Source organism: Pelmatolapia mariae, linkage group LG10_11, assembly GCF_036321145.2.
Source record: "Pelmatolapia mariae isolate MD_Pm_ZW linkage group LG10_11, Pm_UMD_F_2, whole genome shotgun sequence".
Lineage (NCBI taxonomy): Eukaryota > Metazoa > Chordata > Actinopteri > Cichliformes > Cichlidae > Pelmatolapia > Pelmatolapia mariae.
In genome coordinates, this window is record NC_086236.1 from 74,951,240 (window position 1) to 74,978,905 (window position 27,666).

Below are 27,666 nucleotides of genomic sequence, written 5' to 3' on the forward strand. Positions count from 1 at the left end.
CTGAGGTCTGACTTGATTTAAACTTCAGTTTCGGTCTTTAAGAGTCCGTAACAATCAGTGATTGATTATTCTGACTGAAGAGCAACTGCAGAAATCCTTGATTATTGATTAGTGATCAATCTGTGTGTGTGAGAGAGAGAACACTTGGACTCTGAGTGTAAAGTCACTCTGAAAGTGTCTGGTAGCGTTCCACATTCACACAGGAAGTGCAGCAGTGTTCAGTCAGAGCTCAGGGCTGTGAAAACTGCACACACACACTCTCAGGATTTAAACTCTGGCTTTTTGATCCACTTCAACTCTGAGTCTGAGTTGCTGCTGTAACAGATTCTGAACTCCTGCTGGCTACCAGGTGTTCTCTGACTCCTCCCCTCCTGCTGCACCTGAACCAGCTGACTGACTCAGTGATTGATTATCAGCTCAGATCGGTAGTCTCCATCTGTAATCTGATTACATTTAGGGCATCATCACTTTCAATCACTGCAGGAGGAACCGTGGGCCGCAGTCGGATCAGCGATCGTTGCTGCTACCCGATCGCAGCTTTTCTGTGACAGGAACCTTCATCCGGTCCAACACAGCAGACCTGATCAATCTATCACAGATTCGCGCCGTCCTGTCACGTCGATTTAAAATCAAATCAGCTTCATGGAGTCGACGTTTATCCTTCAGCGTTAACGAAGCTCGTTCGGGACGCTCTGAAAGCGGCTCCATCAGACGGTATAAAAACAGCCTCCTCAAAAACATTAAAATAGGTTAAATAGGCATTCATTTAATTTAAAAACGACGTCACAAAGCACAGGGCGAGGGGCGGGGCTAACACCTGGACAGGTCACCAGTTTGTACCTCCTCTTTTCCTACACCGCGATGACGTTTTGATTGAAGGAAGAAGGAGACTCCTGCACTGAGACGTGAACGACCTGAAGCTCGTCTCTAGTGTAACCATGTGACGCCATGATGAAACTACAATGTGCAGAAAATGAACTACAAAACAGACGTCTCACATGGCCGCCGCGTGCGCTAACCCCGCTGTTTGATCGAGGTCATGACGACAGTTTTAAAGGAGGAGCATTTAGAGCTGCAGGTTCACTGAACAGGCTCGGAGTGTTTTCAGCTGTGAACAGGAGTGCGTTTGGCTTTGTGCCTTATGCGTTTATAAGCGATTCACTTTGAATGACAAAAGTCTGCGACACACAAACTGAGGACGAGGTGTTATCAGGACGAGCGCGTCATCGGCTGTTAAACTGTGGCTCTGTCCTGAAACGCTGTTCAGAGTCACTGCTCTCTGTCAGCAGCGCGCACAGCCAGCCGCTGATGGGCACAGAGATGCACGTGTCACAGTAACCATAGTAACTGGGACGGCTGCTTTCAGAGAGAACACCTGAACCCGAGCTCACACTCTCGCGCTCCATCCTCGGGACTGCTGCTTTTCACTGAAGTGACGTGGCTGCGTGTCTCTTATAAACCACAGCACGTGGTTAGATCAACAACATCACAATAACTCGCCCTGTTTAGTAAACAAACAAGGCGAGTTATTGCCTATAAAGTGAATCCAGCTTCTTTCCCTCTGTGAGGAGGATCTCTGTGAGTGCAGTAAAATTCCTCCGTCCTCGCTGATCCCAGCTGACCTGGAGTAGAGACTGATTACACAGAGCCATAAACACCCTTTGATCGGATCATATAGATCATAATCTTGAGCTCACACAGCGTTCTTCATGCAGCAACAGGAAGTAGTTTTTATTCCATTTATTCGTGGGTCGCTATGAATTATGGGACGTGTTTTCTCCTCTCGTAAAGGATGCTCCAGTGTCTCCTCCGCTCAAGAAAACGCTGAAGCTCCTTTCCTCAGTGTTTGGAGACCTGAAGCAGGTTTGAACCCAAGACCCTCCTGCTGTGAGGCAATAGAGCTCACCGCTGCCCCACATGATCACATTAAAGTCACATTAAAAAAAACACAAAACATGAATAACACTGGTCCCTGTGCAGTTCTCCCTCTGGTCTCTGGGGGCAGCGAGGCTCCGCGGCTCTGTCTTCAGACTGCATTACCCAGAATTCCAGAGGCGGAGCCTACCTGCCCACACCTGCAGAGAGTTGAGACGCTGAAGACTGAAGGAAGAAAAAAGAGAGGAGACGAGAGTAAAATGCTGATTAAAGCAGCAGAACCGCAGTGAAGCGAGGTGAACCGGACCGAGCAGGTCTGACCCGGACTCACCTGACCCAGGACCGGGCCCAGCTCACCTGGATCCACCTGAGACCCACCGAAGGTTTCTCAACTTTTCTCTGAAGCAGGAAGTGAAGCAGCAGACATGGTGAGTTCACAGACTTCACTACAAAACCCGCAAAACCTTAGGCTGGTCCCGGTGGTCCCGGTTCTGGTTCTGCAGGTTTCACAGTGAGGGAGAAAGTTCTGATCAAATCTGTGCAGCTGGGAGGAAACGACAAACAGACACTTCCTGAACTTCAATCAAAACAACAAAATAAACAAAAACAATCAATAAAAAATTCTGTAAACAAAAGAAAAACATTCGAGGAAAAAAATCAACACAGAAATATGATTTCAAAGAATGAAGCATGAAGAAGACAGGAAAACATTTAAATCAATATTATTAGATGAATGTGAAAATGAACAGAAACAAAGGTGCTTACAAAGCAATTAAACGCTAAAATAAAAACACAGAAAACGTTAAAATGTCTCTGTGTGGTTACCATGGAAACGGCTCGGCTCACATTTATGTGATCGATAAAGTTTATTCACTCTCCCGACGTCATGTCCCGACCAATCAGACGGCAGACTCTCTCTCTCTCTCTCTCTCTCTCTCTCTCTCTCTCTCTCTCTCTCTCTCTCTCTCTCTCTCTCTCTCTCTCAGCTGTCTTAGTGAGGACCTTCATTGACATAATGCTTTCCTTAGCCCCTAAACCAACCATAACCTCATTATAACCCTGACACTAAAATCACATTTTGAGCCTCAAAAAGGCCTTCACGTGTGTGTGTGTGTGTGTGTCCTCACAAGTGACTTTTGGTTCTCACAAGTATAGTAGAATGCAGATTTGGTCCTCACAAGGATAGCTACACAGGAACTCTCTCTCTCACACACACACACACCCTGCTGCGTGTAGCGTCCTGCAGCCCGGCGTGTTGAGGCGCCGCTGCTCGCCACTCCTCCGCACAGCAAGATCCTGCAGGACTGAGGAATGTTGGGAATTTAGGTGAGAGAGACAGACGTGTGAAAGATCTGCAGATATGAATCCGCAGGTCAAAGGTCAGGCTGACTGAAGTGTGGAGGTGGAGTCTGTGGCACAGACTCAAACAGCTGAGACACAAACTAAACACCTGGACCCAGGTAAACAGCCCCCTGTTGACTGAACATGAGTGCACGTTCAGGTGGGTCCAGACGGCGCCATGAAACGCAGCTCCGTGTCACCTTAAAGGTCCCGCAGTGGGCGTGGCCTCACAGATGAACCCAGTGAATAACATGGCGAATAATGAGGTAAACCAATCAGCTACACGCAAAGATTTACTGATTTCAATCTGTCTGTTTTGCCCCATCCCCAGGGGAGTAAGGAGCGTTACCATTGGCAGGCTCAGAATGTGAAGGTGAGCGGCGTTGATGACATGGTGCTGCTGTCCAAGATCAACGAGGACGCCATCACAGACAACCTGAAGAAGAGATATATGGACGACTACATCTTTGTATCCTCAGCGCACACCCTCGATTTGATTGGTTGATGACCTCACCTTCAGTTAACTCACAGCTGTTTAGTTATTGTCACAGTGTTTAACCCGTCGTGCTCGGTGGGAGCGTCTCACCTGTGAGCTCAGAGTGAATTTCTGCTTCAGTTTGTGAAACTTTATTAACAGGATCAATAAAGCCTGTGAGTGAGTCAGGTGAGGAGGCACCTGGAGCATGCTCGTTTTGTCTTCGTCTTCTTATTTTTTTTTTAATATTTCAATGACAAAGACTACAAGAGAGAAGACCCCAATGATCACATGACTCCATCTGAGCAGCCCGAGGCAACTGTGGGGAGGAAAAACTCCCTTTAAACAGGAGGAGACCTCCAACTAAAGTAGGATCAGGTATCCGTTGGAAATTAAGAGAAGAAAGTCATGGCACACAGACAGTTGGCTGATCTGTGAGCTGGATCAGCCAGTCACCAGTGAGTTTCTGTGGTAGCCCCTCCCACAGGTAGCGACATCATCAGTTCCAGCTTTGGGACCAGATGCTTAGTTCTGCTGGTGCTGAAAATCTGGGACAGGGATGGTCTGTCTCTGATGGAAATGTGTCCTGCTGGGTCCAGGTCCTAGTTCTGGTTCTGGTTCTGGTGGTGTTCCTTGACCCTTTTCTTTCAGACTTACATTGGTCCAGTGCTGATCTCTGTGAATCCGTTCAAACAGCTGCCGTATTTCACCGAGAGGGAAGTGGAGCTTTACCAGGGAGCGGTAAGACCGAGCGGCCAATCGACAGACAAATACAAACAAAAAACAGACAAATAGCTGATTGAATGCCCCGCCCCTGACAGGCTCAGTACGAGAACCCCCCCCACATCTACGCACTGGCTGACAACATGTACAGAAACATGATGATAGACAGCGAGAACCAGTGTGTCATCATCAGGTAGGCGGGGCTTAAAGCTCTCTTCAAACAGACTTTTTTCACAAATGTGTAACGTGATGCTTGTCTTTGCGTGTCAGCGGCGAGAGCGGCGCCGGAAAAACTGTTGCTGCCAAATACATCATGAGCTACGTGTCCAAAGTGTCCGGAGGAGGCGACAAAGTTCAGGTCAGAATTGGAGGCCATTGATTGGTTGACATAAAGGTTACGCTGCCTCACTGCTCCACCTTGTGGTATAAATCGTTTTTGCACTTTGTAGTTTATCTCGACACTCATCGCTGCTGCTGTGCTGGTTTGAAACATTGTTTATCATGTGATGCTCAATTCAATTCAGTTTTATTTATACAGCCCCAAATCACAACAACAGTCGCCTCAAGGCGTTTTATATTGTAAGGTCGACTCTACAATAGTACTTTCAGAGAAAACCCAACAATCATATGACCCCCTATGAGCAAGCACTTTGGCGACAGTGGGAAGGAAAAACTCCCTTTTAACAGGAAGAAACCTCCGGCAGAACCAGGCTCAGGGAGGGGCGGGGCCATCTGCTGCAACCGGTTGGGGTGAGAGAAGGAAGACAGGATAAAGACATGCTGTGGAAGAGAGACAGATCATTTTATAATAACAATTCTAATAATAAGTAAGCGTTTATTCAAAGTGTTAATTTTAATTTAATAAATCGGACATGTTAAGATTTCATTTTTAATTTATTTCTTCACCTTTTTTTATTTTGGCACGTCGGGTCTTCCATAGTTATATCAGAAAACAGCTGATTGTTTGTGTCAGCTGATAGTCACCATGGTTACAGATGATGTTAGCGATGCCACCCTGTGTTATCACCTGCAGCACGTCAAAGACATCATCCTGCAGTCCAACCCTCTGCTCGAGGCCTTCGGAAACGCCAAAACCGTCCGCAACAACAACTCTAGCAGATTCGTGAGTATGATCGCACACGGATACTTTGGCCGCCGCCGCGCAGATTCATAGACGCCCACAGACAAGCTGCCCTCCTCCCGACAGGGCAAATACTTCGAGATCCAGTTCAGCCGAGGAGGAGCTCCTGATGGAGGCAAAATCTCCAACTTCCTGCTGGAGAAAAGTCGAGTCGTCTCTCAGAATCAAGGAGAGAGAAACTTCCACATCTACTACCAGGTACTGCAATATGTGCTGCAACGTGTACTGAAACTGTTAACGGAAGCTAATGCTGGCCTCTGACGTCAGCTGCTGGGAGGGGCTACCGCAGAGCAGAGGGAGAACCTCGGGGTCACGACCCCTGACTACTACAACTACCTCAACCAAACAGGAACCTACACGGTGGAGGACGTTAACGACAAGAAGGAGTTCTCGGATACGATGGTCTGTATGTGCGTGCGTGCGTATGTGTGTGCGCGTGAGTATGTGTGTTAAAGTGTGTGTACCTGTGTGTGTCTCAGGAGGCCATGTCAGTGGTCGGTCTGTCTCTGGAAGATCAGGATTCAGTTCTTCAGCTCGTTGCAGGAATTCTTCATCTGGGAAACATCAGCTTCAGAGAGGAGAACAACTACGCTGTGGTGGAGAGCCAGGACTGTGAGACAGCATGACACTATTATATGACTGTCTTCATGTAACAGTGTTTTCTTTGTTTTTTATTACCACTTAAACCAATAAAATCTTTTGTCTCCTCGGCAGTCCTGGCCTTTCCGGCCTACCTGCTGGGGATCTCTCAGGACGGTCTCTGCAATAAGCTGACCAGCAGGATTATGGACAGTAAGTGGGGCGGGAAGACCGAGTCCATCTCGGTGACCCTGAACACCGAGCAGGCCTGTTTCTCCAGAGACGCCCTGTCCAAAGCGCTGTACGCCCGACTCTTCGACTTCCTCGTCGATGTCAGTGCCTGCACACAGCCTTCACACTTTGTTCTTTGTTCTTTAACTGCCGCTTATTCGCATTCCTGTTTCTGTGTCAGTGTATTAATAAAGCCATGCAGAAGGAGCAGGAGGAGCTCAACATCGGAGTCCTCGACATCTACGGCTTCGAGATCTTCCAGGTACAAACACATTTCCTGTCTTAAGCCACACCTTCCAAAACAATAATAAACACCCCCGCTTTGACAAACTGGTCCCGTTAGATTGTTCCTGCTGATTTGATGATCAACTACTCTGATTATTGATGAACTTTTTAACTTTTTTGTTTTTTAGCAAAATGGTTTCGAGCAGTTTTGCATCAACTTTGTGAACGAGAAGCTGCAGCAGATTTTTATTGAGCTCACTCTGAAGGCTGAGCAGGTGACGTTGTTCGTTTTTTAATAAACTGTATTGAACGCTTGGTGCACACATGACATACAATTAATCTGTTACATGTTTTAAAAAGTCAAACATGCTGGTTTAAGAAACACTTTAAAATAACTTTGGGATTAGATTAATTTTGTGGTTGTTACTAAGTTTAAGTGATTCAGCCTGACTGTAAAACTACATAAAATATCAGTGGAAAACAGTTAATATCACATGACATTACAGGTGTTTACTGGACAAATCTTGATTCAACTATTTTCTGAGATGATGAACTTTGTCTTGTTGGTGTTACTTTTGTGTGAGGAATCCAAATAATAATTTTCCAGCTTCCTCCCGAGTGATTTTTGACCAGCGCTGACTAAAATAAATCCATCCATCTTCTTCCACTTGTCTGGGGCCGGGTCAAGGGGCAGGAACATAAGCAGAGAAGCCCAGACCTCCCTCTCCCCAGCCACCTCCTCCAGCTTGTCGAGGGGAACATCAAAGTGTTCCCAGGCCAGCCGAGAGATATAATCCCTCCAGTGTGTCCTGGGTCCTCCTCCTGGTGGGACATGCCTGGAAAACCTCACCCAGGTGGTGCCCAGGATGCATCCTTGTCACCACCTCAGCTGGCTCCTTTCGATGTGGAGGAGCAGCGGCTCTACTCTGAGCCCCTCCCAGATGGCCAAACTCCTCACCCTATCTCTAAGGGAGAGGTCAGCCACCCCTCGGAGGAACCTCATTTCCACAGCTGGTATCTGCAATCTCGTTCTTTCGGTCACTTCCCACAGCTCGTGACCATAGGTGAGGGTAGGGACGTAGATTGGCCGGTAAATTGAGAGCTTCACTTTTACACTCAGCTCTTTCTTCACCACAACGGACCGGTGCAGCGTCCGCATCACTGCAGCCGCCGCACCAATCCGTCTGTCGATCTCCCGCTAACTTCTCCCGATGAGATTCTGAGACCACCGATGTGAAAGCCTTCCACCACTTGGCTACGAACAGAATCGGTACAAAGGGCAGCTCTCTTTGCTCCTGCAAAGGTTGTGTAAGGATCAAATGGCCCGTAGAAGTGAGCCAGACACCACATCCCAGTATCCCAGTATCGTCTCGGCTTGGTGCCTGTATGTTGGGGTTTCTCCCAGTGAATGAGGGGGTTTGTTCCCTGCACCTTCCGGTTGGGGAACGGGCTCCTTACTGTCGTCTGCGCTGAATGACGGTTCAGAGTACCTGGTCTTCTTGGAGTCCCTGGGTGGGGTGTTTGAAGCTGCTCCACCTGGGGACTCTATACTACTGGGAGACTTCAGTGCTCATGTGGGCAATAACAGCGAGACCTGGAGGCGCGTGACTGGGAGGAACGGCGTCCCAGATCTGAACCAGAGCGGTGTTTTGTTATTGGACTTCTGTGCAAACCACAGTTTGTCCATACGTGCACGTGGCACCAGGACACCCTAGGCCGCAGGTCGATGATCGATTTTGTAATCGTATCACCAGACCTGGACCATATGTTGTGGACACTCGGGTAAAGAGAGGGGCTGAGCTGTCACCTGATCACCACCTGGTGGTGAGTTGGATCAGGCGACGGGAGAGGATGCTGGGCGGATGAGCTGGGAACGCCTAGCAGAGGCCCAGAGATCTTCAACTCACAGCTCCGGCAGAGCTTCAACAGCATTCTGAGGGAGACTGAGGACATTGAGTCCGAATGGACCATGTTCAGCACCTCCATTGCTGAAGCCGCTGCACTGAGCTGCGGTGCCTGTCGTGGTGGTAATCCTCAAACCAAATAGTGGACACCAGAGGTGAAGGGAACCACCAGGCTGAAGAGGGAGTCGTATTGGGCTTGGTTAGCCTGTCGGACTTTGGAAGCAGCTGATAGGTACTAACAGGCCAAGCCAAACGTGGCTCGGGCAGTGGCTGAAGCAAGAACTCTGGTGTGGGAGGAGTTCAGAGAGTCCATGGAAAAAGACTTTCAGACTGCCTCAAAGAGATTCTGGCAAACCGTCAGGCGACTCTGACGTCAGGCAACACTGCTTCACTGAGTGAATGGGTTAAATGCAGAGAGTCATTTCCCTACAGGGGATTAATAAAGTATACAAAAAACGAAAACCTCAGGAGGGGAAAGCAGTGCTCTACCTGCTCTGTGTAAAGTGCGGGTGGAGCGCTGCTGACTTTGACTGATAACATTGTCGGACAAACTTCAGGGACCTCCTTAAAATAAACAGACTAAATGTGAAGCCAGATGTTGCCGTTATGTCTGCAGGAGGAATACGTACAGGAGGGAATCAAATGGACTCCCATCGAATATTTTAACAACAAGGTGGTCTGTGACCTCATCGAGTCCAAACTGGTGAGTCCGCAAATCACTGAACACAGCTCTGATAAATTTAACGAGTACTCCTCTACTTTGACATTAATCATTTGTTACATCAGTAAAAACTGCAGCTGGATTTATGCTCCATCTTAAGGGTCAGTTGGCCCCCGAGTTGATTCCGTCTGACAGAGGATTTAGCCCCTCCCACTTTAACCCCACCTACCCTTTAAGTTGTTAATGTTTTTTGTCATTAGCCATCTTCTGGAATCTGGAGAGGGGTGGCCTGCTCATTTTATAATACTCCTGCAATTTATACTCATGTAAAGGATTCTTATCACAGTGTGCGGTCTGTTAGCCTCAGGGACCCTTCAGATTTGTTCATGAATGTGAGCCAAAACTACTTTTAAATACTCTAGGAACAACAAGTAAGCCTGCAGTGTGAGAGCAAAGTGCTCTAATAGGGTGATATGGTACTGCAAGGTCATTAAGATAAGATGGGGCCTGATTATTTAAGACCTTGTATGTGAGGAGCAGGATTTTGAATTCTGGATTTAACAGGAAGCCAATGAAGGGAAGCCAATACAGGAGAAATCTGCTCTCTCTTTCTAGTCCCTGTCAGGACTCTTGCTGCAGCATTTTGGATTAACTGAAGGCTTTTCAGGGAGTTTTTAGGACTTCCTGATAATAATGAATTACAGTAGTCCAGCCTGGAAGTAATAAATGCATGAACTAGTTTTTCAGCATCACTCTGAGACAGGATATTTCTAATTTTAGAGATGTTGCACAAATGAAAGAAAGCAGTCTTACATATTTGTTTAATATGTGCGTTGAAGGACATGTCCTGGTCAAAATGACTCCAAGGTTCCTCACAGTGTTACTGGAGGCCAAGGTAATGCCATCCAGAGTAAGAATCTGGTTAGATACCATATTTCTAAGATTTTCAGGGCCGAGTACAATAACCTCAGTTTGATCTGAATTAAGAAGCAGAAAGTTAGCGGCCATCCAGGTCTTTATGTCTTTAAGACATTCCTGCAGTTTAACTAATTGGTGTGTGTTACCTGGCTTCATGGATAGATAGAGCTGGGTGTCATCTGCATAGCAGTGTAAATGTATGCTATGTCTTCTAATGATGCTGCCTAAGGGAAGCATGTATAATGTAAACAGAATTGGTCCTCAAATATTACTCTCACTTTTGTATTTATGGTGAAAATCGGGTGTTTTTAATTGAGCATTCGTGGGCGTTGAGTTTTAATTAAAAGATAAAGACATCTGAACTTTACAAGCTTAGAAACAGTGTATGGCTCGTTTGGCTCTTTTGGTCTCTTGATGCAGCTATGATATTACTTGAGTACAGGTGAGATTTCTGCTCCTTGTAGGAGCTGAACTCTCAGTTTTGAACAAACTATAAGTCAGACTATATAAAACCAAATTCAAACAGCTGTATTTTCAGTGAACACTCTCTGTTTTGCAGAATCCTCCTGGGATCATGAGCATCCTGGACGACGTGTGCGCCACGATGCACGCTAAAGGTGAGGGGGCGGATCAGACCCTGCTGCAGAAATTACAGGGACAGATTGGATCTCACGAACACTTCAGCAGCTGGAACAAAGGATTCATTGTCCACCACTATGCTGGAAAGGTCCTCACCTCACCTGTATACCTGTCAGAGTTTTTAATGACCACATCTGTCTGTGTTTACTGACCGCACCTGTGTCTGTGGGCAGGTGTCGTATGATGTCAGTGGGTTCTGTGAGAGGAACAGAGATGTGTTGTTCAATGACATCATCGAGCTGATGCAGAGCAGCGAGTTGTAAGTACTCTGTGCGTGGATGTGGGATGTTTTAGGAGCGTGTCGGTTCCTCTCTGAGGAAAAACTGCGGTGAATAAATGCGTCATCTTTGTCAGGAATCCTGTTGTCAGCAGAGATGGGCAGTGTTACTGTAATCTGATTACTTTTTTTAAGTAACGAGTGAAGTAAGGGTTTGACATTGCAAAAAAGTAATTAGATTACTGTTACTTTCCCGTTAGCACGCTGTGTCACTGCGTTACTAAACCATGATTTTGTTTGTGAGAGTGTCTCATGACAGTGACGTAAGCGCGTGTGGCGTCCATGGTAACAGACGTGTGCAGATCAACAATGGATAACATGGAGTGATGGAGAGAGTACAACCATGCAGCGTTTTAAGCGTGGAAGTAATCACATTACTTTGAGTTTGATTCTGTAAAAAGTGACACAAACATTAGCGTCCGCTGTGCACTCTGCACGGGAAGAAAAGTTCTTTCTAAATCTGAGCGAGAAGCGAGCACACAGACAAACCCCCGGATCCGCCCACTGACATGACCGCTGTGGGCAAACCTCCACCCGCCCCACTCCTGCTAAACAGCTGACAGTAGATTTAAGAGCTGCTGAGTCTTTGATTTTATTTATTTCCTGCTGTGTTTTACTTGCATCGATTTGAAAGAGTGTAAACACAAAACATGATTTTATTTTATATGCTGGAACATGCAGAACATGGGTTTAAATGTTAAACACATTTCTTCCAGTCAGAGACTTGAAATAATTTAATTTTTGTATGATGCAATTAAATTATGCAGAAGAAATAGAATTGGGCTGAAAGGCCTATTGTTTTATTACGTATTCATGTTTTTGAAAAGTAATAAAGTAACTAATTACTTTTGAAAATAATTAATCAATAAAGTAACAGGATTACCCTCTTGGAGAAGTAATTAGTAACTAATTACTTTTTTCAAGTAACTTTACCAACACTGATTGTCAGTGATCCTGGGATTTTATAATCCTGACATTCTGCGTTCCGTTCATTTGTCTTTAATTTACTTAACGACAGTTTTTACTCTGAAACAAGATGCTTAGTGACTTCATTAAAAGCTGAAGCGTCCGGTGTCGCTGGTGCTGTCGTCTACAGCTGATGGCGAGTGCTCAAAGTGAAAGTCGGTTTTGGATTTGATTGTTTTTGCTGTCGACCATTTCAGGATTGATTTTTATTTTTTTCATTTTTTATTCATCAGTGATAAAAAATAATTTGTGTGTGTGTGTGTGTGACACAATGCCTTCTCTGTGGTGTGTTTGTGGGCAGTCCGTTCATCAGAGCTCTGTTCCCTGAGAACCTGGAGGCAGAGAAGCGAGGGCGACCGACCACCGCTAGCAGTAAGATCAAGGTGAGAAAGCTGGAGGTTAAACCTCCACTAAGAATTAAAATGACAGTAAAATAAGCAGCTTTGCCAGGTGTGGTTCTCAGGTGTGTGTTCCCTGCCCTCTAGAAACAAGCTAATAGTCTAGTGCAGACCCTGATGAAGTGCACCCCCCACTACATCCGCTGCATCAAGCCCAATGAAACCAAACGCTCCCGGGACTGGGAGGAGAACCGGGTCAGACACCAGGTGGAGTACCTGGGCCTGCGAGAGAACATCAGAGTCCGTCGAGCTGGATATGCTTACAGACGAGTCTTCAATAAGTTCCTGCAGAGGTCGGAGGTCAAACATGGTTAGGATGTTTAAGCTAATGGGACGGAGTTAAGGTTCTAACTCAGACTGCTGTGCTGCAGGTACGCCATCCTGACGAAGGAGTCCTGGCCTCAGTGGAGAGGTGACGAGCGTCAGGGAGTGCTGCACCTCCTCAACTCGGTCAATATGGACCAGGATCAGTTCCAGCTGGGGAAGACCAAAGTCTTCATCAAAGCTCCAGAGTCGGTAAGAAAAGCTCAGCAAGTGGTTTAACTGCAACTGGGAATGCTGAGATTCAGCGCGCCTGAGGTAGAAGCTGGTACAGGATGTCGGCGCTGTGGTCCGCTGTGACCCACGGTCATCTTGGCCTGTCAGGGCCTGGCTCCGTCTTTAGGTTGTCATAATGGTGTCGTTTCCTCTCTCCAGCTCTTTCTGTTGGAGGAGATGAGGGAGAGGAAATATAACGGGTATGCTCGCGTCATCCAGAAGGCGTGGCGCAAACACATTGCTGTTCGCAAATACGTCAAGATGAGGGAGGAAGGTAAGATTGTTTTTGATAGATGGGTTAAAAAAACTCTGAATTTGAGTTTGTTTTCAATAACTTTTAATTTGTGTTTCCTCTAGCCTCTGATGTTGTGCTGAACAAAAAAGAGCGCCGCAGAAACAGCATCAATAGGAACTTTGTGGGTGATTATATCGGGACTGATAACCATCCTGAGATCAGACAGTTTGTCGGCCGCAGAGAGAGAATTGATTTTGCTGACGTCGTGGGGAAATATGACCGTAGATTCAGGGTAGGAACCCAACCTGAAAGCAAAACCACAGGCCTACGGCAGATCTAATGGTTCTGTTCTCCTGTTTGAACACGTCCTCGGCTGGAGAGTGTTTACCATCATGTCTGATAGAGAGTCCCTGAATATTTCTTTCCTCTCTGAAATGTTCCCTTTTCTGTTGTTCCACAGTCCGTGAAGAGAGACCTTATCCTGACACCAAAGTTCCTTTACATGATTGGTCGGGAGAAGGTGAAACATGGTCCAGATAAAGGTCAAATCCAGGAAGTTCTCAAGAGGAAGATTGAGATCAACAAAATCCAGTCTGTTTCTCTGAGGTATACCATCAGAACTGGGAAAAACTACAATTAGAACCAAGAAAATGGCAGCAGAGCCAGATTAGTGCTTTCCACTGGGTAAAAAAGTAGAACTGGAAATAGAACTTAAAACATGAAGCTATTAGAAGATAGCAACTGTTGTATAGCATTCAAAATATTGCTGCCTTTCTCTGACCTACCTTTCTGTTTGTTAGCACTCTTCAGGATGACTTCTTCATCATCCACGAAGAGGAGTACGACAGCGTTCTTCAGAGTGTCTTTAAAACTGAGTTTCTGAGTCTGCTGGTCAAACGTTATGAGGACAAAACGCAGAGGAAGTTGCCACTAAAATTCAATAACCTGTAAGTTTTAAACACGATCTGTCGTTCTCCAGCATACCTCATGCACTGTATTTAAAAATGAAGCTAGCCGCCATGGCCTCACCCTTTGGCCACCCTTGGTTTAAAGTCTCCTGATGAGCATTTTCACTGTTGCCATTTTGGTGTTTTGAAACTAGATGAGACAAGCAAGGAGTCAAACTGCACAACCAATGAACGTAGTTTCTATTACAGGAAATGCACTGAGAAACCAACACTTAAACCCGGGTTTAAAAACGAGTCATCAGATCTGACGGGTACTAACCGAACACTCCCTCTACCTCTACCCTTCTCTCCCCATTCAGCCTGGAGTTTAAGGTGAAGAAAGGTGGCTGGGGTCCGTTCAGCTCCTCGGGATCCAGACAGATACAGTTCCAGGTGGGTCAGGGTGACGAGGCAGTCCTGAAGCCCAGCGGAAAGGCCCTGCAGGTCTCCATCGGACCGGGTCTGCCTAAAAACTCCCGTAAGTTGCGACTTGACTTAGTCACCAATGTAGCCTCTTGTCCACTCGGCATTACTTCCTGTCTGTTTGCCGTCTAGGTCCCACCCGGAAAGACAACCGCAAGAGCCGCTACATGGGAAACCGTGCTCCACCCAGTAACCAGCAACACTCGGGTATCAGCAAAAACCAAGTTTCAGGTGTTTTCATGACTTCTTAGAAGACTTTTTTTGACGTTTCTTATTCTCATCAGCATCTCGCTCCAGAAGGGGTGGAGCCCTGAAGGAGGGCAGTGCCTACTCCAGAGGCTCGTTGCTGAGACAGCAGTCTAGCATGGAGCAACCTACCCTGCCCCGCCTCCAGAACCAGCGTCGCCATGACAGTCGTCCCCATCAAAACCAGGATATGGGCTTTATGGATGTTCCCGATCAGGGTGCCGCAGGGTGAGACCGCTTGGAGTGACCCAGTGTTATGAAATAACTATGGTCACCAGTATGACCAGTAAATGGACCATCCGTAAATGACTAGTAATCCCTGCTTCTCACCTGTAGGGTACACCGGCGCCGTTCAAAGGAGGTGAAGCCTCCTCCTGGAGCGGGTCGACCCAAACCGAAGCCCCGAACTCCTCACTGCAGAGCTCTGTACGCCTACGATGCCCAGGACACCGATGAGCTTAGCTTCAATGCTGAGGACGTTATTGAGATAGTCACTGAAGGTAGTACCCACACCCCACCTCGTATTGATGTTACTAGATATCACACACCTTGTTAAGCAAGAGTAAATGTAGTTACACTGTAGTACAAAGAGGGATTTTTTTTTTTTCATCCAGAATCGTAGTTCCCACAAGGACCGCGCACGGTCCTGCGGTTCCCACAAGGACCGCGCGCCGTCGCATGGTTCCCTTGCTTACCTGAATGTTTGTCCTACGCATTGTTTTTCCATTTCCACAGATCCATCTGGTTGGTGGTTTGGTCGCTTGCGGGGCAGAGAGGGGATGTTCCCTGGAAACTATGTGGAGAAGATCTAGACCTCGACTCCAGGGGTCAGAGGTACCAACCTGCTGCTGCAGCTGGGGTCATAGGTCATAGGAGCTTTCAACACATTGGTTGAGAGCTAAAAGGAGGCTGACTGCTGAAGATGGCGTGCTAACAAACAGCTGCACTGTACCCAGAGGTGAAAGGTCAGGGTGTGGTGTGCCAACATACTGACTCCTGGACTCCCGATGTCCCGTTAACGCTGTATACAGGTTACACGTCCCCACAAAGCTTCGTTTTCACAGTGTCCTCGTGTGACTTCAGTCTCTGATCATCTCAGGTGGAGCCCCGTATATCTGACAGTTTATTGGTGTCCTCATTCTGACAGACTGCATATGCTAGATTTTTAAATTCCAGTTCAAAGATTATCCACCTTTCTGGTCTACAAGAGATGGAGCGAGAGGAGGGCAGCAACGCCTGCTAGTGGCAGGAGGCTGCATTACAGCTTAGAGTTGATGGTTAACCAGTGTTGTACAAAAATGTGAATAACTAGTTTAGCCAGGTAGTATTTATGAGGCCGGTCAGTGAGGACAGCAAGGTTTGTTCATGTCCCTCCAGTGCCCCCTGCAGCCTGCAGTGTTTATTACAGCCCTGAAATAAAACAAAGTGAACACAGTGGCAGATTTTTAGCCCTGTACAGTATTTGACATTAACAGAGCAGATGAACAGACCCTGAACGTCACACAGGAGCTTTGATATACAAATAAAGGTATTTTATTTGTCTCATCATTAAAACTGAAATATTTTTACCTGAAATAAACAGATGTAGATGATGAATGTTCAGCTGTGGTTTCTGTCGGGATGAATGTTTCAGCTGCAGCCTGTCCTGAATCAGCAGCTTACCTGAGCTGATCAGCACACCTGGAACACCTGTTTTCTTTCATTTTAACTTTTTTCTTTACTTTTTCTGATTTTTATCATTTTTTTTTTTCTTAATGTAAAACTTTAATTCATTAAAAAAAATCTGTCGATTGTTTTTTTTTTTTTTTTTTTAAATCACACAAAAACAGCAGGACACTACATTACCCAGAGTCCTTTTGACCAAGTGGGTTGTGCTGGTTTTAGGTACAGTTGGAAAAGATTGGCTCATCCATCCTGTAGTGTCTCTGTTCAGAATAACTCTGAGACTGGAACGTCACACAGTAGGATGAGTTGTAATAAATGAATAAATCTTGCAGCTTGTGCAGGTTAATGCTACTGTTTTGCATGTTTATTAAAAATGACTTTAAATTTTAAATGTGACCATAAAGTGGTTCAATGCAACATTTCAGGTATTTATGTGAATCTCAAATTGCACAACTTTGTCTTCCTGTCATGTCAGAGTGGAGGTAAACACACTTTTAAAATTGGTTTTGCAACTAAAGCAGTGTTCATTGTACAAATATGTTTTCGAAGATTACCCTGTGCTCATTCTGATTAACCTGCTGCACTGTTTTTGATCTCACTCTGACATAGAAACTGAACATCTCATCACAGTTTTACTTTAAGAATATAATCCCCCCTACTGTGATCATCATCAATTTCTTCTTCCACCTCCACCATGTTGGCCTGCAGTTGGTGCTGCTCTGAAAGCACTGTAACTAAGTTTAAGAATATAATCCACCCACTGTTATCATCTTCAATGCCCTGTACCAACACAGAGCAGAGCAGCTATCTGAACGCTACTCCAACAGAGGTCGATCATCTTGTTAGTAATTTTACCTCCTCACTACGTACGACTCTGGATACTGTAGCTCCGGTTCAATTCAATTTTATTTATATAGCGCCAAATCACAACTAAAGTCGCCTCAAGGCGCTTCATAGGTACAGAGAAAAACCCAACAATCATATGACCCCCTATGAGCAAGCACTTTGGCAACAGTGGGAAGGAAAAACTCCCTTTTAACAGGAAGAAACCTCCGGCAGAACCAGGCTCAGGGAGGGGCGGGGCCATCTGCTGTGATTGGTTGGGGTGAGAGAAGGAAGACAGGATGAAAACTAAGGCCTCAAATCAGAAGTACCTGACTTCGTGGTATAATTCTCAAACACGTAGCCTAAAGCAGATAACTCGTAAGCTGGAGAGGAAATGGCGTGTCACAAATTTAGAGGATCATCATTTAGCCTGGAGAAATAGTTTGCTGCTTTATAAGAAAGCCCTCCGCAAAGCCAGAACATCTTACTATTCATCACTGATTGAAGAAAATAAGAACAACCCCAGGTTTCTCTTCAGCACTGTAGCCAGGCTGACAAACAGTCAGAGCTCTGTTGAGCCAACCATCCCTTTAACGTTAACTAGTAATGACTTCATGAACTTCTTCACACATACAGTTATCCCTCTTCTTCATAATACATCACAGTGTAAGCATGGGTTACTAATAACCACCATCCCCTCCTTAAAAGAAATCAGGGTTCACCTGCTGTCAGACTGAGTCGGGGACGTTTCTTTAATGAGCTTTTTAATGTTATGCTCCTGCTGCAGCAACACCGCTGCGAGCTAAAGGTGCTGATTCACTCAGACTGATCGAACAGCCAGTTCACTCTTGCAGAAATGGCTGTGTGGAGATTAAAAACACATTTAAAGGAGAGAAGGAACGATCGACTGCTGTGAGAAGACAGGTTCATGTGGATTGAATGATCTACTAATGCCTTTACTGCCACCTAGTGGTAAAGCCTAGTATCTCTGTTTAAATGAAAGCAGACGATATTTGCTTCTCGACAGCAAAGAACATCTGTCAGTGAGCTCTGTTCCAGCAGCTGTTTGTTGGTTGTTAACAGTTTCTTTGTTGGTGTGTAATGAACAGTGATGAGAGCCTTGTTTGTGACGAATGCACAGACTCGGTGAACACTGAGAATCTGCGCCAATTCAAAGGTGTTTGGGATGTTGATTGGCAGAGGACATTTTTGTTTTGTTTGATGATGAAAACACATTTTTCTGTGATGCTGGATATATTCTCTCAGCTGTGACCTCAGGTCAAAGCAGGGGTCTCAAACTCGGGGCCCGGGGGCCACGTGCGGCTCACGTCACCCCTACTTACAAACATGCTGAGGGATCAGCTGCGTTAGCTCAGCGACAGAGTCAGACACTCATGTGCACACTTATGTATTAAATACGAACACAGTGACAGCAGCAGTGCTGCCACATGTGTGCACAGACAGACAGGACCAGTGTGTTTATTTGGTAGATCAATGAAAGGCTTCAGTTAGTTAAGAGGGCAGAACAAACATTTGTCTTGTTATAAAATATTTGAAATTTTAAAAAAACAAAATGTTTTAGGAAAAATTTTTGGTGATTGTTTGTTTGTTTGTTTTGCACTACTTGAACACTAAAGTGGCCCTCCAATGAGACGACACACAACAAATCCAGCGTGCCCAGATTAACACAGTCAGATTTTGTAATAGAAAATTTCTATTATTCTCATTTAGAGTATTTATGTGCTTATGCTGAGCTGTGACGCTGTGATAGACTGTTCAGTGTTCAGTTAAGTTTCTAAAACTAGATGAACTTATTTCAGCCTCAGCAGGTGGAGAAGACAACTCCCTTTACAGGTGCTGATAATGCCAAAGGCACAAAACTGCGCGCCCACTGTTCCCTTTCATAGCGAAGCGCGTGATGTGTGGTACGATCAGTTTGTAACTTCCTCCCTCTTCCTTGAAATGCATAAAGGAGTGGGAGCACCACTCCTGTTTCAGAGCTGGCATGACTGAACTGTGATGTTTGATGTGTGTTGGCTCTCCTGCCTGCCTGCAGTAACAACACAGCTTGATCACAGTGACCGTGTTGCAGGCCACTTTTTTTTTGACAGAAAACTCCACAACAATTTCAACACAAAGTGTCTACGTGGATCCACACCACAGAGCTGAATGTTTTTGGAGAGCCGGTATGTTAACTCTGATTTAAAACCAAATCTGTCTGGAGCTGATAATTTAACACTTGTTAATGCTAACTAGGTGTTAAGAGTTTATATATTAACTCTCACAGAGTGTTTTATTTTAACTACATTGGAGTTATCTTCTAATTCATTGTGAAACTGTTCTGAAATTTTACAAATTCCTTTGGAAATAAACGTTTATTAAAAAGAGGCGATGTTTTTCTGAAAAACCTTTGTTTTGAACTGTGCATGTTCTGACTTTCATTAGAATATTGTTTAATATAAGGGTCTGACATAGGTGAGCTGCTCAGTGCAAACAGCACGCTCATTACTCTTTTCTTCAGTACAATATGAACGTCCTCCCTTCATCACTTTGTGGAACTCTAACTTCCCCCCATATCCCACCTTCCCAAGCATATCCTGTGTGCAGAGTCAATAAAAATTAATTGTGCACTAATTAATTGCACAAATAATCTGGTAATTAATTGCAGCACAGTAAAAAAAAAAAAGAATCATTTTTGAGTAACATGTGGTTTGTATTTTCCCAAAAGACAGTTCCAGATACGAATCCGTTGCCCATATTTAAAGCCAATATCAGAACACGTTTGTTAAAATGGTGCTCTCTCAAACAACTGAAGAACACAGACAACAGTTAATGCCGAACTAAATTTAAAACAGTCTGTTTCATTTTGACCTAAAGCGTGTGCACGAAACTCTGCAGGGATGTCGACCCACAGTCAGCGCTTCTGCTGTTTGCTACGTTGGTTTGGTGGTTTTCAGGCTTCAAGTAGCATCATTATGTCAACAATCTAAACATTGTTTTAGGTGTATTTGAGTCAAAACCTGACTGAATATTCAGATACAAGCTGTTTTCCAAGGCTATAGTGTTTGCCTGCAAACAACAGATTTCACCGATCAGCGAGGCGCCTTTCACACCGCTTTGTCTCAACTCAAAAAAAAACAATTCAATTCAATTTTATTTATATAGCGCCAAATCACAACAACAGTAATAGTAATAATTTTTTTTAAATGAGGGGCGAAATCTGTGAATTTATTTTATTAGTGTCATAGCCCGTTTAGGAGTTCAGAGTTCAGAGGTCAAGAGTTCATGTTTTCATTGTAACGCCTCCAGATTTGATATAGAAACACTCGATTTTAACAGTATTATTTTACACCTCAGACTTACATCTAAAGACTGTGACTGTGAGTCATATTAAAGTACTAACACCAACACATTTAACACTTTTGCTGTGCAGCAGTGGCTCACAGTTAAGTTTGACAGGCCGGCGTTGAAGGCTGCAGTGAGAAAAATGAAACGTGAGTCCGGCTGTTTCCGGCATGTTGGCGCCGTTTCACCGCGTCTTTGAGTCGTTTGTCCTGTCAGGATACAAACACAGCAGGCTGAGGCAGCGCGAGATGATATTTCCCAGCTTTAATCAGGTCATTGAAGGGCTCATAACCTTTCGGCATACCGACCGTCACGCGCCCATGTTTACAGAAGGGTTATGCGCGTGCGTGAGGCGGCCGTAGGTGTCTGCAGAGCTGCCTGTTTCAAACAGGAAGTTTGTTTCCGGTTGTCACGTGTTTTTGTTTATTTTTTAGTTTTGTTAATAAATATTTAGTGACCATGAAAAACCAACAACTAAACAAACAATAGATAAACAAGAACACATGACTGGATTATCACAGCTGTCAGTGCCCCCAGGGCAGCTGTGGCTACAATGTAGCTTGCCATCACCAGTGTGTGAATGGGTGGATGACTGAATGTGTAAAGCGCTTTAGGGTCCTTAGGGACTAGTAAAAGCGCTATACAAATACAGGCCATTTACCATTTTACCATTTCTGTTTACGTAAATAACACAATCGATGACTTTTATGGGGACGTGTTTGTTTCATGAAGCGTCCGTAGGACGATGCTGAGGCTGAGGCTCCGGCAGGAGAGCGCGTCATCATTGCTGGAGGCATGGAGTGGTGGAAGAAACAGGAAGCGGAATAATTAGAAGACAGAGTAAAGTGGATGTCACACAGGTTTGAAATAATCGGGGTTTCTAACACTTTTCTGTGGAGACCTCGCACTTCGGGTTCACTCTTTCACTTCCTGAATGAACCATCATGCTGCGATTGGTTAAAGACGCAGATGAAGGACGGCAGCCGATGATGCGTTGGTTTCATCGCTGTAGGTGGAAATACAGGAAGCATCATCGGATGCTTCCTGGCCCGCTTCAGGGCCGCGGGCCGTAGATTTCCCAGCACAGGGACCAACGAGCTTCAGCGCACGCTCTGCCCCACGCCTCCACAGTTTGAACCTTCATCACGATTACTGTGAAATTCTAGCTTCATACATCAAATACGTCACAAACACCTGCTGCAGGTGAGGGTCACTGAGACTGTTACCATGATTTCTGGACACACCTAGTTAAGAAAAAAGGCCTATTACAAGGCAAAAGTAATCAGATTACATCACACTGAGACTGCTCACGTAATCATCAGTAAGAAACTGGTCACGTGGTCCCTGCAAACGGGACGCGAAGTTTTAGTGTTTTGGTTGAAAGGCGATCCGTACACGGGTCCTGACGAGCCACGCCCACCGCACGTTTCTGTCTCGCGTACATTTATCAGCTGAAAGCTGCGAGTCACAGACAGCCGACCGTTTGTTAGCAGCTAACAGCTAACGGAGCAGATGGAGGAGTTTCTGACGAGCTGCCAGCGGGCCGTGAAGGTAACACACACACACACACACACACACACACGGGTTAGCCTGTTAGCTCGCGCTGCTGCAGAATGACTGGCACTGTTTACATCATGTGACAAGGTCCGAGCACTAATAGATAGATTGCACGAGTCTGCGGAGCTGCACACGTCAACGACCGGAAACGCAGCTGTGGGTGTGAGTGAGACAGTCAGCCGTGAGGTCAGGTGAGACACACCTGAGGTCAGGATCACCACTGCTGCAGTTCTTCCGGTGTCCAGCAGAGGCAGCAGTAAGGAGGGGCATGTTTCTATAACTCACCTGTTCTCGTCCAAATTGAATGCAGTTTTATTAATACACTGATGTACTGTAAGGTAAAGACGCCACAATAATACAAAGAAAATGGAGGAAACCTCAACAATCATGTGACCCTCTATGAGCAAGCGCTTTGGCGACAGAGGAGAGGAAAAACACCCTTTTAACAGGAAGAAACCTACAGCAGACCCAGGCACAGGGAGGGGCGGGGCCATTTCAACACATTACTGCAGTTTAACAGTAAATGTTTTTACTACAGCAGAAACAAGAAGCCTCTCCATGTTAAAGCCAGCATTAACCCACAGGTGTCCTGCAGTCTCTGAGCAGACGTTACAAGACTGTGGACGTTAAATATGTCTGCGTTTAGGGATAGTAGTCCCAGGTGGTTTCAAATGATTTTTGGTGGTTTCAGGTTATACCAGATGCTTTCAGGGGATTCTGGTGGTGCCGGGTTTTATCGGTATGTTAGGAGCTCTGTTCTTTGTTCCCCAGTTGAGCTCGGACCAGGTCGGCCCAGGGTTCCACGTTGTCCTAGGAAATGAAGCTTGTGACATTGACTCCATGGTATCTGCCCTGGCCTATGCCTACTTCCTGTCTAAGGTAAGCCACAGTCCAATCAGCTGCCAGTACAGGTAATGAACTTGGTTACCTGAAGTCTCTCTCGCTGTCAGACTGCACCCGGCGAGATGCTCATTCTGCCGCTGCTGAACACCCGTCAATCGGAGCTGCGGCTGCGCTCGGACAGCGTCTTCCTGCTGCGCCGTGCCGCTCTGTCTCTGGACCTCCTCGTCTTCAGGGACCAGCTGGACCTGCGAGCGCTGCAGCGGGCCGGCCGCCTGCGGCTCACGTTGGTCGACCACAACGTGCTGCCCAGGTAACACCTCACAGATGACCTTTCACACCTGAGTGGTGATCACACCTGTCTTAACATCCTGTCTTTGCTGCAGTTCAGACAGCGACCTAGAGGAGGCGGTTGCAGAGGTGATCGACCACCACCAGCTAGAGAGGGACCCCTCCCCCACCTGTCCTGTTACTGTGGAAACAGTGGGATCCTGTGCTACCTTGGTGACAGAGCGCATCATTCAAAAAGCTCCAGAGATCCTGGACCTGCAGCTTGCTCACCTGCTTTACGGTATACACCTGCCAGACACACCTGGCGTTACTGAGAGTTTGAAGTTTATTGAATACATGAATGTTTTATTTGAAGAGTTTCAGTCAGGTTTCAGAGCTCATCACAGCACAGAAACAGCTTTAGTGAAGGTTACAAATGATCTTCTTATGGCCTCTGACAGTGGACTCATCTCTGTGCTTGTCCTGCTAGACCTCAGTGCAGCGTTCCATACTGTCGACCATAATATCCTATTAGAGCGATTAGAGCACGCTGTAGGTATTACAGGTACTGCACTGCAGTGGTTTGTATCATATCTATCTAATAGACTCCAATTTGTGCATGTAAATGGAGAGTCCTCTTCACACACTGAGGTTAATTATGGAGTTCCACAGGGTTCAGTGCTAGGACCAATTCTGTTTACATTATACATGCTTCCCTTAGGCAGCATCATTAGAAGACATAGCATACATTTACACTGCTATGCTGATGACACGCAGCTCTATCTATCCATGAAGCCAGGTAACACACACCAATGAGTTAAACTGCAGGAATGTCTTAAAGACATAAAGACCTGGATGACCGCTAACTTTCTGCTTCTTAATTCAGATCAAACTGAGGTTATTGTACTCGGCCCTGAAAATCTTAGAAATATGGTATCTAACCAGATTCTTACTCTGGATGGCATTACCTTGGCCTCCAGTAATGCTGTGAGGAACCTTGGAGTCATTTTTGACCAGGACATGTCCTTCAACGCACATATTAAACAAATATGTAAGACTGCTTTCTTCCATTTGTGCAACATCTCTAAAGTTAGAAATATCCTGTCTCAGAGTGATGCTGAAAAACTAGTTCATGCATTTATTACTTCCAGGCTGGACTACTGTAATTCTTTATTATCAGGATGTCCTAAAAACTCCCTGAAAAGCCTTCAGTTAATCCAAAATGCTGCAGCAAGAGTCCTGACAGGGACTAGAAAGAGAGAGCAGATTTCTCCTGTATTGGCTTCCCTTCATTGGCTTCCTGTTAAATCCAGAATTCAAAATCCTGCTCCTCACATACAAGGTCTTAAATAATCAGGCCCCGTCTTATCTTAATGACCTTGTAGTACCATATCACCCTATTAGAGCACTTCGCTCTCACACTGCAGGCTTACTTGTTGTTCTTAGAGTATTTAAAAGTAGAATGGGAGGCAGAGCTTCCTTCTGCTGGAGGATTCTTCCTGTTAAAAGGGAGTTTTTCCTTCGAACTGTCGCCAAAGTGCTTGCTTGTTGAGTTTTCTCTGTATGTATTATTGCAGGGTCTGCCTGTATAAATAAACCTCAGTTGAATGAATCTCGTGTCTGAAGTGTGCCGTTGACTGATTGGTGGGTTGTCTGTGTTGGCCTGCAGCTGCCATTGTGGTGGACTGCGTGGACATGTCACCTGCTGCAGGTAAAGTCACTCCCAAAGACAGTCAGTATGCTGCAGCGCTGGAGAACCGATTCCCTGCTCTGCCACAGAGGGGCGCTCTCTTCCAGGAGCTGCACAGAGCCAAGTTGGATGTCTCAGGTCAGTTTCTGAGAACTCAGTCATAACTGAGAACACACCTGCACAGGTGGAACAAAGTCTGGACTCGCCTGTGTTTGTTACTCCTCAGGTGTGGATGCACCGCAGATTTGTACTTTTTCCTTTATAGTTTTTATTAAAGAATTCAATGGAGCATTGTTTTAGTATTGCAGTTTTACTGTATTTAGTGTAATATTTTGTATTTGATGCAGTACTTTGTCCGCAGGTCTGAACACAGAGGAGATGTTGTTGAAGGACATGAAAGCTGTTTCAGGAACTTTGAATCTCTCCGTTTCTGTTCTCTACATCTCACTGCAGGTCAGTACTGCACACTGTACTACAGTCATACTAATAAGCTGCAGTGACACCAGTCTGCCACCAGGTGGCATCAGAGCCGCACTACACCCGAGGAGACGAGCTGCTGAGTTTTGTGTGTGTGTGTGTGTGTGTGTGTGTGTGTGTGTGTGTGTCAGGAGTTCCTGCAGAGGGAGGACTTGGAGGCGGAGCTTTCATGTTTCTGTCAGAAGTATGGATATGATTTGCTGCTGCTGATGACAATCTTCTTCACTGAGAGCAAAGAGCCAATCAGAGAACTTGCTGTGTTCAGCCACAGCCCCACCTGCAGGGAACAGGTACACTCTCCTCCCCCTTCTTTAGTCTGCTGTTACTTCTGCGTGACGGCTCAGGTGTCCTCCCTCCTCAGGTGAGCCAGTACCTGGAACAAGCCCAAAGCCCCGCCCTCAACCTGAGTCCACTCAGCAGCCCCCACTCTCACATCTCAGCCTATCACCAAGGTAACACTCCTGTAATCAGACACATCTTGCAGGTGTGCACAGGTGATGCTTGATGTTCTGCTGCCTCGTTAGCTATGCTCTGTAGAGTGTGTCTCTGGGGGGGGGTGCGAGCAGAGGCGTGGCCTCAAAACTGATGGTGACTTCATAACCCTATGTCTCCAGGAAACTCACTGGCGTCTCGGAAGAAGCTCCTCCCCATCGTGAAAGACTTCCTGACGACGTGGGATGGGTACGGTTGCCCGGGAGACAGGGAGGAGCTGTCTCAGGTCCCGCCCACCCCGATGAACAGCCTGGTGGAGGGCTCCCCTCTGGACAACGGTCTGCCTCGCATCACCTCCCAGGCCCTGGAGGAGAAGTTCAGCCAGATGGTCAACAGGACTGACCTCTGACCTGTTGGAAGAAGACGGCGATGAAGCACCGTGATGAGGACGTTTGATGTTTTTTTTTTTTTTAGCATGAATCCGTGTTCCTGTTTCACTAATAAAATCCAAAATGATCAAAAGAGTCCCTGAATCCGAGTCTGGAAAACCGCCAACAGCAGGCATGAAGGTCTGCCCCCGCTGCACGCCTCGCGCTCAGAAAACACTGCAGGGGCGCAGCTGTGACTGAGGCCTCCAGCCATCAGGTGGTGCTGTTGGCTCGGTCTGACACAATAAAGTTCTCTGCAGTCCTGCGTGGATGAAAGCACACTGTGCAAAAGTCATGAGCCACCCTCATTTCTTTATATTCTCTATGAGTGTGTTTATTAAAACATACAAACACATGTGATGGTTCAGAATTCAAACATTTATCAAAGATCTGCAACATCACAGACTGACCTGCAGCCGTGACAGCCTCCGCCGTGTCTCACAGGGGGCTGCAGACTCTGTGTTGGAGCTCCTCGCACACGCCGACCACGATGTGGCTCCATCCTGTTCCTCTGACCTTCATCAGCGTTTCCTCCTGTGAGGCTGAGCAGCAGACGATCGGCTGATTGTCTCTCAGACCTGCTGCAGAGTTTTCAGGCCTCACACTTGTGCCGTTTCAGCTCTTTGGTGCAAACTTACAGTTTTATGTCCGACTGTTATCTGTTTCTCACAGACTTTGCTGCTGACAGTGTGTGCAGACACAGCACTGGCTCGTACCTGAGCTTTACTTAAGTTGTGATCACATGTTGCATCCAGGTGAGGCGTGCAGTCATAACGGACCTTCATGCTTGTTTGAATCTGTTTGTTTTGTTTTTTGTTTTATTTCTGAGGATGTGTATTTCTGACAGATTTGGCACTGTTGGGCCTCCGTAGGCTGATTGTTGGTTTTGGGTGTGTTAAAAAGAGAAAATGAACTGCAGCCGACTGTCAGGAAACCAGCTGTGAATAAATCCTGTTTCACAATAATTGCACTGAGAAGGGAAAGGCTTTTATTGTGAAACAGAGGGAAGAAGCTTGTAGCAACAGGAAGTTTGCAGAAGAAAGGTTTTTGGGTTTTTTATTTACAATGTGTCATCGTGAGACTTTATTGAAATAAAAAGTCATCAGGATAAAGTTTGGGGTATAACTCTGTAAACATCTGGAACATCTGCTCAGACTTGTGGTTTCCTCTCTGAAACACTCGCCCTCCTTCAGACCTTCCCGCCGTTGGACTCGATGTATTTATTGTAGTGAGTCGATTTATTAACTTGGGTGTTTTAAGTGGAAATGTTATTTCTAATTATGGTTTTAAAATTTTCTCCCCTTTCTCTGGATTTCTTATGTTGATTCCTAAATATTTATAATTTGTCCTTCATGTTTCCTGACTTCCAAAATAAAAGTCATTTTAAAGCATTTAA

General features: G+C 45.9%; 2 protein-coding genes across 2 annotated transcripts; both read left to right on the plus strand.

Annotated features, from left to right (window-relative positions):
* The first annotated feature begins 1,258 nt into the window (after positions 1-1,258).
* myo1eb (myosin IEb) lies at positions 1,259-16,355 on the plus strand. Its single transcript, XM_063485611.1, has 27 exons — positions 1,259-2,303; positions 3,548-3,685; positions 4,343-4,432; positions 4,513-4,607; positions 4,685-4,772; positions 5,448-5,537; positions 5,622-5,753; positions 5,823-5,957; positions 6,035-6,167; positions 6,270-6,466; positions 6,547-6,627; positions 6,779-6,865; positions 9,111-9,197; positions 10,633-10,800; positions 10,886-10,971; positions 12,257-12,338; positions 12,441-12,646; positions 12,725-12,869; positions 13,050-13,164; positions 13,248-13,417; positions 13,586-13,731; positions 13,926-14,072; positions 14,393-14,550; positions 14,628-14,702; positions 14,780-14,969; positions 15,078-15,241; positions 15,477-16,355. The coding sequence occupies exons 1-27, from the start codon at positions 2,301-2,303 to the stop codon at positions 15,551-15,553; spliced, it is 3,285 nt and encodes a 1,094-aa protein (XP_063341681.1). The 5' UTR covers positions 1,259-2,300; the 3' UTR covers positions 15,554-16,355.
* Positions 16,356-21,635: 5,280 nt separating this feature from the next.
* prune (prune exopolyphosphatase) lies at positions 21,636-27,624 on the plus strand. Its single transcript, XM_063487868.1, has 9 exons — positions 21,636-22,127; positions 22,905-23,012; positions 23,084-23,286; positions 23,360-23,544; positions 24,913-25,071; positions 25,295-25,386; positions 25,542-25,700; positions 25,772-25,862; positions 26,025-27,624. Exons 1-9 carry the CDS (start codon positions 22,089-22,091, stop codon positions 26,249-26,251), a joined length of 1,263 nt encoding a protein of 420 aa, XP_063343938.1. The 5' UTR covers positions 21,636-22,088; the 3' UTR covers positions 26,252-27,624.
* Positions 27,625-27,666: the final 42 nt, after the last annotated feature.

Coding starts and splice junctions, on each gene's coding strand:
- myo1eb (XM_063485611.1), top strand. Junction 3,686..4,342: donor ATATGGACGACTACATCTTT/GTATCCTCAGCG, acceptor CTTTTCTTTCAG/ACTTACATTGGTCCAGTGCT. Junction 5,754..5,822: donor ACTTCCACATCTACTACCAG/GTACTGCAATAT, acceptor CTCTGACGTCAG/CTGCTGGGAGGGGCTACCGC.
- prune (XM_063487868.1), top strand. CDS start 22,089: ATGGAGGAGTTTCTGACGAGCTGCCAGCGGGCCGTGAAG. Junction 22,128..22,904: donor GCTGCCAGCGGGCCGTGAAG/GTAACACACACA, acceptor TTTGTTCCCCAG/TTGAGCTCGGACCAGGTCGG. Junction 25,701..25,771: donor GCCCCACCTGCAGGGAACAG/GTACACTCTCCT, acceptor CTCCCTCCTCAG/GTGAGCCAGTACCTGGAACA.